The sequence below is a fragment of the Antechinus flavipes genome, chromosome 6, assembly GCF_016432865.1.
Source record: "Antechinus flavipes isolate AdamAnt ecotype Samford, QLD, Australia chromosome 6, AdamAnt_v2, whole genome shotgun sequence".
NCBI lineage: Eukaryota > Metazoa > Chordata > Mammalia > Dasyuromorphia > Dasyuridae > Antechinus > Antechinus flavipes.
The window spans coordinates 104,387,750-104,400,129 of record NC_067403.1 but is presented as its reverse complement, the minus strand read 5'-3'; the positions used below and the strand labels follow the sequence as shown (position 1 = coordinate 104,400,129).

At 35.9% G+C, this 12,380-nt stretch overlaps 1 protein-coding gene across 2 annotated transcripts in view; it reads right to left on the bottom strand.

Annotated features, from left to right (window-relative positions):
• Window positions 1-7,922, bottom strand: part of GALNTL6 (polypeptide N-acetylgalactosaminyltransferase like 6) — a 1,500,784-nt gene extending 1,492,862 nt beyond the window's left edge. For both annotated transcript variants that reach the window (XM_051964041.1, XM_051964042.1), the window contains exon 1: window positions 6,803-7,922. In XM_051964041.1, coding sequence (XP_051820001.1) covers window positions 6,803-6,940 — 138 coding nt within the window. In that variant the 5' untranslated portion in view covers window positions 6,941-7,922. The remainder of the gene's footprint in view (window positions 1-6,802) is intronic.
• Between the last annotated feature and the right edge of the window lie 4,458 nt (window positions 7,923-12,380).

The following is a 12,380-nucleotide window of genomic DNA, read 5'->3' as shown; positions in this document are numbered from 1 at the left end:
AATTATCGTATTTAACCATCCTTTCCAAAAAACAATTAGATCCGCCTCTACAACTCCAGGAAAGAGAGTGACATAAATTTAGATCCTAAGCAATTTTTTCATGGACTAAGTCTTGGATTAGTGACTTCGAAGGAAGGCACAAGGAGAGAAGGTAGGAGAGAGTCTGGGCCATCAGCAGATACTTCTCAGCATCACTCCTCTGTTTCTGTGACAACAGTATACCTTTCATATTCCCTGTCTTCACAATAGCTATCAGGTAGTATGTTACCCTTCTGTGAATAAATTCTTCTTGGTTGGGTAGTTGTGAATATCTGCCTTTCCTCTGGACACTTTTTTTTGCTCTAACAAGATTATTCTTGATTTTCATTTTAGCCTGATATTTTCCATGTGCAATTGTTAAAAGGGTGGGTGTCATGCCCATCATGTACCATTCCTAAATTTCTATAGTCAATTAGAATCCTATTATTTTGGTCTTCAACTATTACAAAACTTTTTTTCTTTAAGTCTTTAATATCTTGTCATCATCACACTCATTGCATATCTGACATAGTCTAAAATATAATGTATCATAGTCTCATTTTGGCTTAAAAAGCAAAAAGTACTTAATGAAGCTGTGGAAATGAGAGAAATGTTCTCCAATTTTTGTCAGTCTCAGATTAGGAGATTGTCTTCTATTTCCTGATTCCCTCATGAGGAAATAGAATGAGTCAATCACATAGCTAACAATGAAACCATTTCCCTACAGTGGTCTCTGTGTTGTTATTACCTCTGAATCTACATTCCTATGATAGCTTATTGTGCATTTTCCATAAAAGCAATGTTTCCTATAAAATAAAATTTAAACATTAAGTTCGTTTACCCTAACTTGAGAAATACAACATAGCAGATTTGAAACTCCCTTAACTGACAAAGATTGTATTTTTCTAGGCTTTAGTTAACAGTCTATAATGATTTGGGGTGTTTGTGGGGGGGCTTCTCTGATCATCATTAGGCCAATTCTAAGAGTCCAGACACAATCATTTTCTATACCTATACTTGGAGGCTTCCCAGCTGGCAGAGCCTGCCAAATTTTATGGTCTTTTGGCACACTATTCAAGAGCCAGGGTCACCTCTACTCAATAATGTGGCCCTAGAGTAGGACTTCAGTGGAGGTATTTATGTTGTAAAATATATTATGATTAAAATGATGTTACTTCTTACATCTGGGCATCAAATAATCATCATAATAGCTAGCATTTATATAGTGCTTTGTGGTTTGCAAATTGCTTTATATATACTATCCCAGATGATCCTCACCATAACCCTTTGAGATGTATTTTAATTATCTCCATTTCACAAATGAGGAAATTTAGGACAGAGATTAAGTGATTTGTCCAGCATTACAAAGCTAATTGATGTCTCAAAGAAGATTTGAATTCAGTTCTTCCTGTCTGGCACTCTATCCACTGAGCTACCCAGGTGACTTTCCTAAGAGTAGGAAGTGAGAAAATCCTGCCTCATTTTCCTCTTATTCTTCTGGTCTATCAAAGACCACCATCATAGTTAAAAACAGACTATTGTCACATCAAGAACCAAAAAAATAGTGCTAAAAGAGAAGAGGAGGAAGAGGAGAAAGAGGAGGAAACTCTAGTTCATAGGCATATAGACTACACGTGTTTTCTGAAAATTTCACAAGACAAAATAAATTTACAAAAGAAAAGGGAGTTTTCTTAATAAAGGAGAAATTCCTTAAAATGTAGTTTGTTAGACATTAAATAACTAACAAAAGAAGTGGGAAATTTCCTATACTATTTTTAAGAAAGACATTAACTCCTCAGAAGTTACAAATGGAATTTTGACTAAAATCAAAGGAAAAAAAAAAACAGATGGTCCTCAGTTCCTTTCCATCCATATAATATGTTACCCTCAAGCATTTTATAAATCTTTCTCAGAGGATTAATATGTTATTTAGTCCCATTTTATAAAGGAAGACCCTTGATTTAGAAGCAGCTAAGAGAATCTTCAAAATTCCAAAGAGATTCATGAGTCTAGTGCCTACCTTAGAACATGTTTAGAAGATCTTTGGGGTCATAACTTCTCCTTTAGATACTAGACCAAATAAAATGACTAAAATAATGTAAAACATTTTGAAGATGGCTTATATATTGAAGAGGACTAGTTAATTTAATTCTTTGAGGAGAGTCCAAATTCATTTAAATACTGTGAAGTTCTCTTGTTCTTTGTCTATTTCCAGATGACAACTTTTTTTTTTCTGTGCTATGTTTTGGAATATTACAATGAAAATGAAAATAAAGGGTATGTTTGTATTTATGTACGTGTGATTTTTTTAGATGTTTCTGAATAGACCTAAGGGAAAGATAACTCTATTAAAGCTACGTAAGATTGAAGAAGGGATAACTAAAGAAGAGAAAGGAAGGGAATAAACATTTATATTGTACTTACTATGTGCCAGGCATAATACTAAGTACTTCACAAAAAATGTCATGTGATCCTCACAAAAATCTTAGGTAGGTGCTGTTATTATTCTCATTTTACAGTTGAGAAAACTGAGGGAAATAGAAGTAGGACTTCTCCAGGGTCACACATACAATAAATGTTTGAGGTAGGATTTTAACTCAAAATTCCTAACTCTAAGTCCAGCTCTCTAGCCATTAAAGTACCCTGTATAGACAAAGGTAGATCGGGATGTGGATATGTTTTCAAGAGAATCCAAATAGAACTCAACTCTGAAGAAATCTGCAAATAAGAGACTAATACAACAGCAAAAAAATAAAGAGAGAGAGAAAGAGAAAACTGAGGGAACAGTATTTGTATACCATCTAAACTTAGTACCTGATTTAAATAAGAATAAGTCATATCCAAAAGTATCATAGACATTACACAGAGACTAGATATCACAGGGAAATTTGAACATAGAGTATCCAATTCCAGTGCTACTATCCTTCCCTCTAAAGGAATCTTTCACACATAGGAGTACATATGTGTGTATATGTATGGGTGGAATATTTTAAAAAATAAAATGAAGAAGAAATCTTTCCAAAACCTCTTCAAAGAAAAGAGAAAGAAATGACTAGTTCTCCTATAAACACTATATGGTACTTAGGTTAGGAAATTTAATAGCCTATAAACAAAGATTGTAAAGTATACTCCATTAAACATATCTTGTTTCTCTAAAACAATAAAAAATACACTTAAATAAAACAAAAGATACATTTAGAAATATTAGCATGAAGTGGTTTCAGCATAATATTGCAGGTCTTACCATGGCAGGGCGTACTAAGTTTAGCAGGACTTTGTCATTTGGGCTGCTTGATCAATCTTTGTGAAGATGTAATGAAAAGTTTATTTTTTTTTAACATGGTTAGTTCAAGAACTTCTTTCTTTGCTGTACTCTTTCTTAAATTCCCAATTATACAAGAGTGGCACCATATGAGATAATATACACAAGATTGAATCGAACAATATAATATATTAGGTATTTTGCCAGTCTCTGAACTCTATATAAATATTACATTTTATTATTACTGTAATACTGTACTGTTAAGATGGGATACATCTAAATATTATATATGTATGTATATGTATGTAAAATATATGACATAGATGTTGTTTATTATTTTAAAACATCAGACTAGAATGAACACCCTGATAGGCAACTCTTGGGGATTGACAGAAGTGAATACCAGGAATTCTTTGTGAAACACTCAAAAGCAAAGAGAAAGTATATACAGAAAATTAACCTAACAGCAGCAAAGTCATATTTCCGTCTTTATATTTTGAAATTGTTTACCTCCAAGAGTTGAATTATCTTAAAAGTCTCAAGCTTTGCTGTAAATATATAAGATATTCATGAAGGGCTCTAATAAAATATGTAGATGGATAGGTAGAGACAAACATTGAAAGTAGTTTCATAGTTTTAATTATTCTATTATGTTAGAAGTACACAAATAAACATCTTTCACTGACAATTAGAGTGAGCCATTCAAGTTAATCCAATAGTGGAGCTTTTGTAAGCTCTGTATCCACTCCACACATTAGAATCACTTTTCTACATGTTACTGCTGATAAAAATAGAGTCCTCAATTGACCACGTGACTCACTTTGAATAGCTTCAATACTTATTGCTGTCAATGCCTCAATCAGCCCACGATCTTTAGTACTCTACAACTAGTGGATAAATATAGTCAAAATGGTCTGTAACACATTTAGTAATTACAGATGAGGATATCTGCTTTAAAACTGCTTTGAAATTTTTAAAATAAAGTTCAGATATCACAGTGCAATACACAATTCCATAGTGATTTTTTGCAGCTGACAGAATATTGTGTTTCTAACTTACTTTATAATATGCAAGAATTGAATATAGATCCAATGCCAAAATATACAATCAAAGTTAAGTATCCTTAACTCATTACTCAGTCACATTTGATTTGGTCACATGAAAGGATATTAAAGATTTAACCCTCTGTTGTTCAAAACATATTCAATGATTCTTGAATGCTTTTGTTTTTATCACTAATAATAATAATCATAGAATTTTAAAAGTATTTATGATCAATTTATGTTTTCTTTCCTGGCATGATTTTAGCTTAATTTGGACTTACTGAGCTGAAGTTTTCTAAGTATTTGACTCATTTATGTTTGTTTTGTTTGTGAGAAAATATCACTTTTAAGAGAAATGTTATTTTTGTCATATATGCATACACATACAGACTAACACACAAATAAATGGTTACCACTTATCATGGACATAACAAAGTGTTTTTTAAACTTATACAATCAGAGTTTCTGTTTTCTCTGATTCTAATACATTGGTGTAAGATCATTTGGGTAGAACATAGCAATAAGAAATCATGAGGTCAATAAGAATTAAGAATTCTTCAGCCTAAGAGAATAAGAAACCTTTCTCTTCTATTCATTTTTTTTTTTAAACCATTGACTCCAATCTCTTCACCAAGCCTCATTTTGACCTGGGAAAGAATCAAGTGCAAAGAGACAATTTGAGTTATGTTAAAGACAAGTCATAGAGTTGAACTACCACTTTTATTGCTTTTATCAGCCACAAAAAGTTGTATTTTTATTGTCTTAACTGTCAAAAAGAAAATAGTTAACTTCAAAGTTGCATTTTTGTATTTTTAATTAATATTTTACTTAAATTATACAAATTAATATTAAGTTCAGAGTCTTTTTACATTAGCACATTAGTGTAATTAAATCATCATTTTTCTTTAGGTTTCATTTTTATACCAACTTTGCATGCTCATTTAAAAAATAATTGTTCAATCACTTTTGGTCTTGATGAAATTATATTTTATTGGTTGGAAACAAGAAGATAAGGGGCATTTTAAAACACTTCTTCCTTATTTTAATTCAAGTAAAGAGTAATAGAAAACTCTTCAATCCAAAGTTTTAAACTTTTTAGAATATTATTTATATTTATTGTAAAGCTTATACTTATCATTCAAGAAAAAAAGGAAATATTTTAAACCCTCTTTCAAAATTCCAATTCTTTCAAAGCAAAGGACCGATTTGAAGTTTGGAAACTAGATTCCAAATTTTGAATATTTCTCTACTATTTAATTGAAATTAGCTGCTAAAATCTTTTCTAAATGCATATATGTATGTATATACACACACACATGAGTGATGATCATTGACTTTAAGAATATTAATATCCAAAAATTATGTATAAGACTAATTTATATATATATATAATATTAGTTTCAAATAACTCCTCAAATATAATAAATTAAAGCTAAATATACTTAATTTTATTCATAAACTAACCAATGAATTAAGCAGCTATGTCATAAAATCCTTTTTAAAGTACAAGGTTCTAATGTATTCCATCTCCAGGGAATACATATATACACACACACATACATATGTATATATGTATGCATGTATGTATAGGTATATATATGTTTGTTTATGTTTCCAAATGTTAGAATTATGCTGATCTTAATCTGATTGTAGCCTGATAAATGTTATATATGCATACACACATATATGTATATGTATTTGTATAGATAATAAATTGCATAATTTAGTTAGAAGAAAATGTGCATTATTTTAGCTGAAGTTAATAACATGAAGGGGGCTGTTAGTAGCCCATACCAGCTACTAGCAGGCTGTAAACTAAAAGAACAATCTTAACCACTATGCTTGTGTACAAAAGCATGCCACCTTAGCAACAGTAAGATGAAAGGGAGTCACATTTTTAAGTTTTCACAAGGAGAAAGGCAGTTGCTAAGCAATAACAATAATTGAATAATCATAATAATAATGTGCACAGCCCTGTGATCTTTAAGAATTACTAAAGTACTACTAATAAATAAGCAGTACAAAATTAATTGCAATTACCATCATTATGAGAGAAATATGCCTTCAGTGACTTTCCTCCCTCTCACTAAACAATCTCCTTCAGTCTCTCAGGATGCTTTTGTCTGTTGCTGCTCACACATCAAAATCAACATAAATATTCTTAACCACAGAACTATTTTGGTCATTTCTCTCCTTTTATTGATCATTTGAGTTTTTATGTCTATGTTTTTATTTCAGAGACAAATGATTTACTCCTTGGGACAATCCTTTACAAGTTTTGCAATCACAAATTCTCTTGTTCAATCCAAATAAACCTAAAGTCTTACGTTACACAGAAATTTATTTTTACAAGCAACATGAATTTTCTGGTAACCTAAGAACATCCCAAATATTTTCTCTCCTCACGGTTTCTTGCCTCATCAATTTAAGATTTTCATATGCTTCGAACCCCCCACCCCCCACCCCTTCCATTACTTACCTGCTGCTCTCCAGGTTCCGTGGATTTCATCAGATGCTTATCCTTATACAGAGACCAGAGACCAATATTGGGCAGAAAAATTAAAGCCACCATAAATAATAAAGTCATTTGCAGAAACCGCTTCTGTTTCCTCTTCATGGCAAATGATAAAAACGCCAGTATAGATGGCTGGAGGAAAGTGCAGGATTCCTAGCGGTTCCTGGTGAGCCAAGCCAATGTCCTTTCCTCTCCTCTGCGATTAACCCCCAAGACTGAGACGAGTGGCTAGAAACTTTTGTTGCAGCCTCAGCACCAATACACACCCCTCAGAGGGAGCTGGCAATCTGCAGAACAAACGCACAGTCACTTTTCCCCCACTCAGGAGAAAAACAAAACAAACAAACAAAAAAACAACCTCCCCCCCAAAACTATGACGAGGGAATTATCTATTGGCTCAGAAATGAATGGATTTACTGAGGAAATCATTGAAGTCTATCGATCTCCATTAATATACAACGAAGGAGTAAATATGATCAGTTGGTAGGCTAATCAGAAATTATGGAGAAATCAATAGCTCGCCAAAATACTTTCCTGGAAAGAAGGGAGTTTGTTTTTGTCTTAGAGAGTAGTACGAAAGGGGATGGGGGGCGGGGGGGGTGGAAGAGGAAGAAGTGGCTGGACAAATAGTGCTGTCCCAAAGTCTACTGCCCAGATTAGTTTAGTAAGGAGGGAAATGCACGCAAGCGTCTCCAACTAGAGGATGAGTTGTCCATCTTCGCTCTTCTCGAGCATCAGAGGGAATGACTGATCTGAAAATCCACTCGAACTCCCCTCTCTCCCTCCTCCCAACCCTCCTTAGCAGAATCTGCCTGAATCCCAGACTGCTGACTGAAGCCCAGGCATTTGCAGGGGATCTGGTGACAGGAAGCCGAAAGCCAGGCTGAGTAGGTCCGTGAACTCCTGGATTCCCTGGCACTGTCAACTCGCCAACCTGCCTCTTTCCCTCCCTCTCCGCCTACTGGGCACCCCGATACTTGCTCTCAGCAGCACTAGGAGAGCGAGAGAAGTGGAAGGGAGGCTACAGATGTCATCGCGGAATCCAGCCAGCGAATCAATGGGGCGACTTACCCTCCTCTCTACGTCCTCCTCCTCCTCCTCCTCCTCCTCCTCCTCCTCCTCCTCCTCCTCTCCTCCTCCTCCTCCTCCTCCTCCTCCTCCTCCTCCTTCTCCTCCTCCTCTTCCTCCCCCTCTTTCTCTTCCTCCTCCTCCTCTTCTATCTCCTCTTCCTCCCCCTCTTTCTCTTCCTCCTCCTTTTTCTCTTCCTCCTCCTCCTCTTCCTCCTCCTCTCAATGTTATTGTTCGCAAAGTAAAGGCTGCGCAGATCAATCTCTTCCTCCCTTTCTCCAGAGCGGCTTTCACACTCAGTGGCTATTCATGTTACCATGCTTCTCCGGAAACTATCAAACACAGAGAAACATACTGAGCGCAGCAGCAGCAGCAGCAGCAACAAGGACCATTCGTTATTCCTTACCTCTTCCCTTATCCCCAGACGCCTTGACACCCTCCCCCACCCCCCATACAAAATGCACCAAGGAAAAAAAGGCTATTCTAAACGAGAAAGGAGAACTTGGAAGATGCGAGAGAGTAAGTGAAGATGTAATGCTCTCTCCTCCCCAATCTTCTCTTTCCCTCTCCCCCGGTGCTTCTTTTCAGCTGAGATGTCAGAGGGTGTCTAACACGTGCAGGAGCGCTGAGCCCTGGTGGGGGAGGGGGTAAAATTTGAAAAAGGAAAAGGGGGATGGGAAATCCCTCCAAGCTAGGATGCTATATAAACAAATCGAGAAGGGGAGGAGGAAAAAGCAAAGTGAAAATGATGCAGAAGGAGTCTTTGGAGATCCTCATCACTTGTCTCTGGATATGTTTCCTGGATTTGCAGTCCCGGGTTCTCTTAGGTTACACTCGCTGGGGCAGGAGTAAGAACAGTCACTCTGGTCACCTCGTGGATAGTAGTCTGGCCCAGAGGCAGCCCGAGAGGGGGACATCATTAGTCTCTGTACTCTTCTTCCGAGGCTGGTCCATGATGACAGCGGAGAGCTAGCGTAAAGCTCAAGAATCCCAGCCTGTGAGCGGCTAGAGGAGACAGCAGGAGAGAGCACCCGTGCAACAGCAGCAGCAGCAGCAGCAGCAACAGCGGGTGCAGCGGCAGCGGCAACAGAGGCAGCGGCAACAGCGGCTGCAGCAACAGTGGCAACAGCGGCAGCGGCAGCAACTGCAGCAGCTACGGAAAACTGAGGACCAGCAAAGGATTTTGCAAGGCGATCCAGGTTGTTGAAGCCTTCCGCGACTTCGAAACCAGGTACATATGCCGTAGTGTAGAAGGAGTGGGAGTGAGGGCTGGGGGCGAGGGGAAGAAGCTGAAAAAAAGCATAGATGCTGCTAACGGCCTGGGAGGTGGCAGCCAGGAGGACTTAGTCTAGAGAAGAGGCTTCAGGCTCCAGGTTCCGTGTAGAAAGGAGATGATGGCAATTCTGCTGCAAGCAGGAAACATCTGGATCTCTTGCTCGTCCAGAGGGTACTACTCCAGCTCTCCTTTCCTCCTCCCCACCCTGCTTGCCTGTTCTTTCTCTCTGCGTGCTTCTGCTGCTATTGTCACCCCTAAACGATCCTGGATCCCCCTCCTCCCTTCCACTTTCCCTGATCTACACCCCCCCACCCCTCTTCTCACCACCACCTCCCCAGGAAAGTTTCTGAATCGCAAAGATTCATGGTCAGACTGGATCCCTCTTTCTCTAACCCCCACCCCTAAGGAATTATACACCTTTGTAATGCACCACTTTCTACTAGAAGATTAAGGTGCAAGTCAGGCCAATTATAGAGTTCACAAGGATCCAACTAGCTGTGGATAGATTGGATTCTATGTTCCGAGAATCCTGAATGGACAGACATGCTGTTGGGAGAATTCGAGCAGAAATCCTCAAAAGAACAGAATGGGAAATTCCTAGGGATCTTTAAACCAAACTGGGAAGAAGCTTGAGGAAACAAGATTGGGACAACAGATATTGTATTATTAGGAAAATCCGATGAATTGCTTAGAGATGAGTATAGAGAAATAGCCTTTATTTTCTTACCCACTATGGAAAATAGAACAGAACAGTTATGAAAACGAATGCACAATAGTTTGCATAACATGCCCATTATTTCTGGTGTTTGATACTATCTGGTATTATTTATACAACATGTATATGATTTTTAAAAAAATCAATTAACTTGTAAAACAGGCTTCCATAATAATAATTATAATAATAATAAATTAAAAGTGAAAAAATAAAGCATATTTGTGAACTTGTGTCTTTCTTTATAAAATGATTGAAGACATGGATCTTTATAAAACCACTATCTCAGAAACCAGAAAGAACAGGAGGTAAACTTTTCTTTCCCTATTCAATTTATAAGGATTCTGCATTATTTCTAAAACTTCTATTTCTTAGAAAACTCAGTGCTGAAAGAGAAAAGTATGAATTCTGGGAAAATGCAATGAGAAAGGCATGTACCCATTATTGCCTGATGCCTTAAACAAACAACAACAACAACAACAACAAAAAAAAAACTTTGGAAAAATTAGATGTGTTATAGATATGTATACATGTTATGTCTTTATTACATACATAAGGAGTTGTTTTGGCTGTTAGAAAGAAAATATCTCAAGAGAAAATAATTAAAGAAGGAAAAATATTAAAAGCTCTATTATTTGAGCTACATTACTTTCTTCATCACTGTAGTAATTCCCAAACCAAATTTTCTTCTTTCTGTCTGCTGACATAATTCCATTTCAATGCTAATATTCACCTTCTTCCTTTCTGTTTGGACTTTTTGTCCTTTTTCAATTCTTTTGTTGTTTAATCCTTTTCATATACTCATAATAATAACTTTCCGTACTGTTTATATTAGACAAAATCTCCCTATATCAAAATATGTAAAACATGGAAAGACTTGTACTTATGAAGGAAGATGCTATCTACCTTCAGAGAAACAGCTGGTAAGAAGAAATAAGCAAGCATTCTTCCATATATTTCTATGTGTATCTATGTTTATAGACATCTATGTAGTATGTATGTGTATATATGTGTGTCTGTATACATGCATATACAGACACACACATACATGAACACACATATAAAATATTTCCCGCCCTCTTTGGGGGAGTTAGGGAAAAAATAAAGTTAAAAAAAATGCACAAAAGAAAATCAACAAGGAAGCAAGGAAAACTGGGTAGCTTTGAAAACAATGTTTAGTATTTATTGAATAGGTTTTCTTAAATGGAAATTTATTGCTTTTTATTGAATCCTCTTTTATGGTTTGCTCTGTACATGACACATTTATATTTCGTCTTATATCATTTTTTATTTAGGTTTTTAAAAGTTACAAAAATGATAAGTGTAAAAATAAGTAGCATATTAAGATACTTCTAATTAATTTAAATGTTCAAATGTAAACTTCAAGGGTAACTTTCTTTTCAAATAATTAAGGCCAAAATACATGCACATATAAAAAAAGGAGAAAAAGCAAGATGGATCAGAAGGCTAATATAAATTTTCAATAAATTGACTGTGAACCTTGATTTAATTGAAAATTTGTTGTAGTATTTTGATTATGTCTTTGGCTATATCATGTAATATCAATCAAAGACTCTTCTTTCATATCATTGCCTTCATCACTCCTCCAAACTCACTTAATTAGAATTTTTCAGCATCACTTTGAATTAGAGGAAGAAAGATATTCTTGATAGTTACAAAATAGTAGTTATTATAGCTACAGAAGAAGAATGAAGCATAGTAGTTCACTTCAAAAAAATTATATTCTAAATAGAGGAAAAGAATTAATGCAGGAAATGTTAAAAGAATACTCAAGTCATTGGGTAATGTTGATAAAGAATTAGTGAGGGAGAGACGAATGTGGATTGGAGCTGTCTTAGAAGACTTCATGACAAGGTGGAACTGAATGAAGGAGAGCTCCAGAAAGAATAGAATCTGGATGAATGAAGAGAAAGTAAGACAGTATTTATGGTGGGCAAGGTGAGGCAGTGAGGTTGAGGTCAAAGAACACTGAATTTGGAGTAAAAATGGGTTTCAATCTTTGACAATGGCTTGCATTGCAACTATGGGTAAGTAATTTATTGTCTACAAAACTCGTTTTCTCTTCTCTAAATCAATTCAGCATACCTTTATTGAGCATCTGCTGGTAGTGTGATCTTGGGTAAGTAATTTAACTTGGCTTTGGAGATACAATGACACAAATGAAAGAATCTCTTCCCTTAAGGAATTCAGGGACAAATGAAGCAGACAAATGAAGACAAGGATATTGTCCTCTATAAGAAGGATAAGCTCTCAAGAAGCTTGGGTGGTACTAACAAATGAAAATAAGAATAATATTCTCAGGATATAGCAGGGTGGTACAATGGATAGAGCACTGGGTGTGGAGTCAGGGAGATCTGAATTCAAATCTGAACTGAGATCCTTACTGGCTATATGGACAAGTCACTTAATCTCCAACTGCCTTAGTTTGTTCATCTCTAAAATGTGAATTACAAGAGCATTTCTTC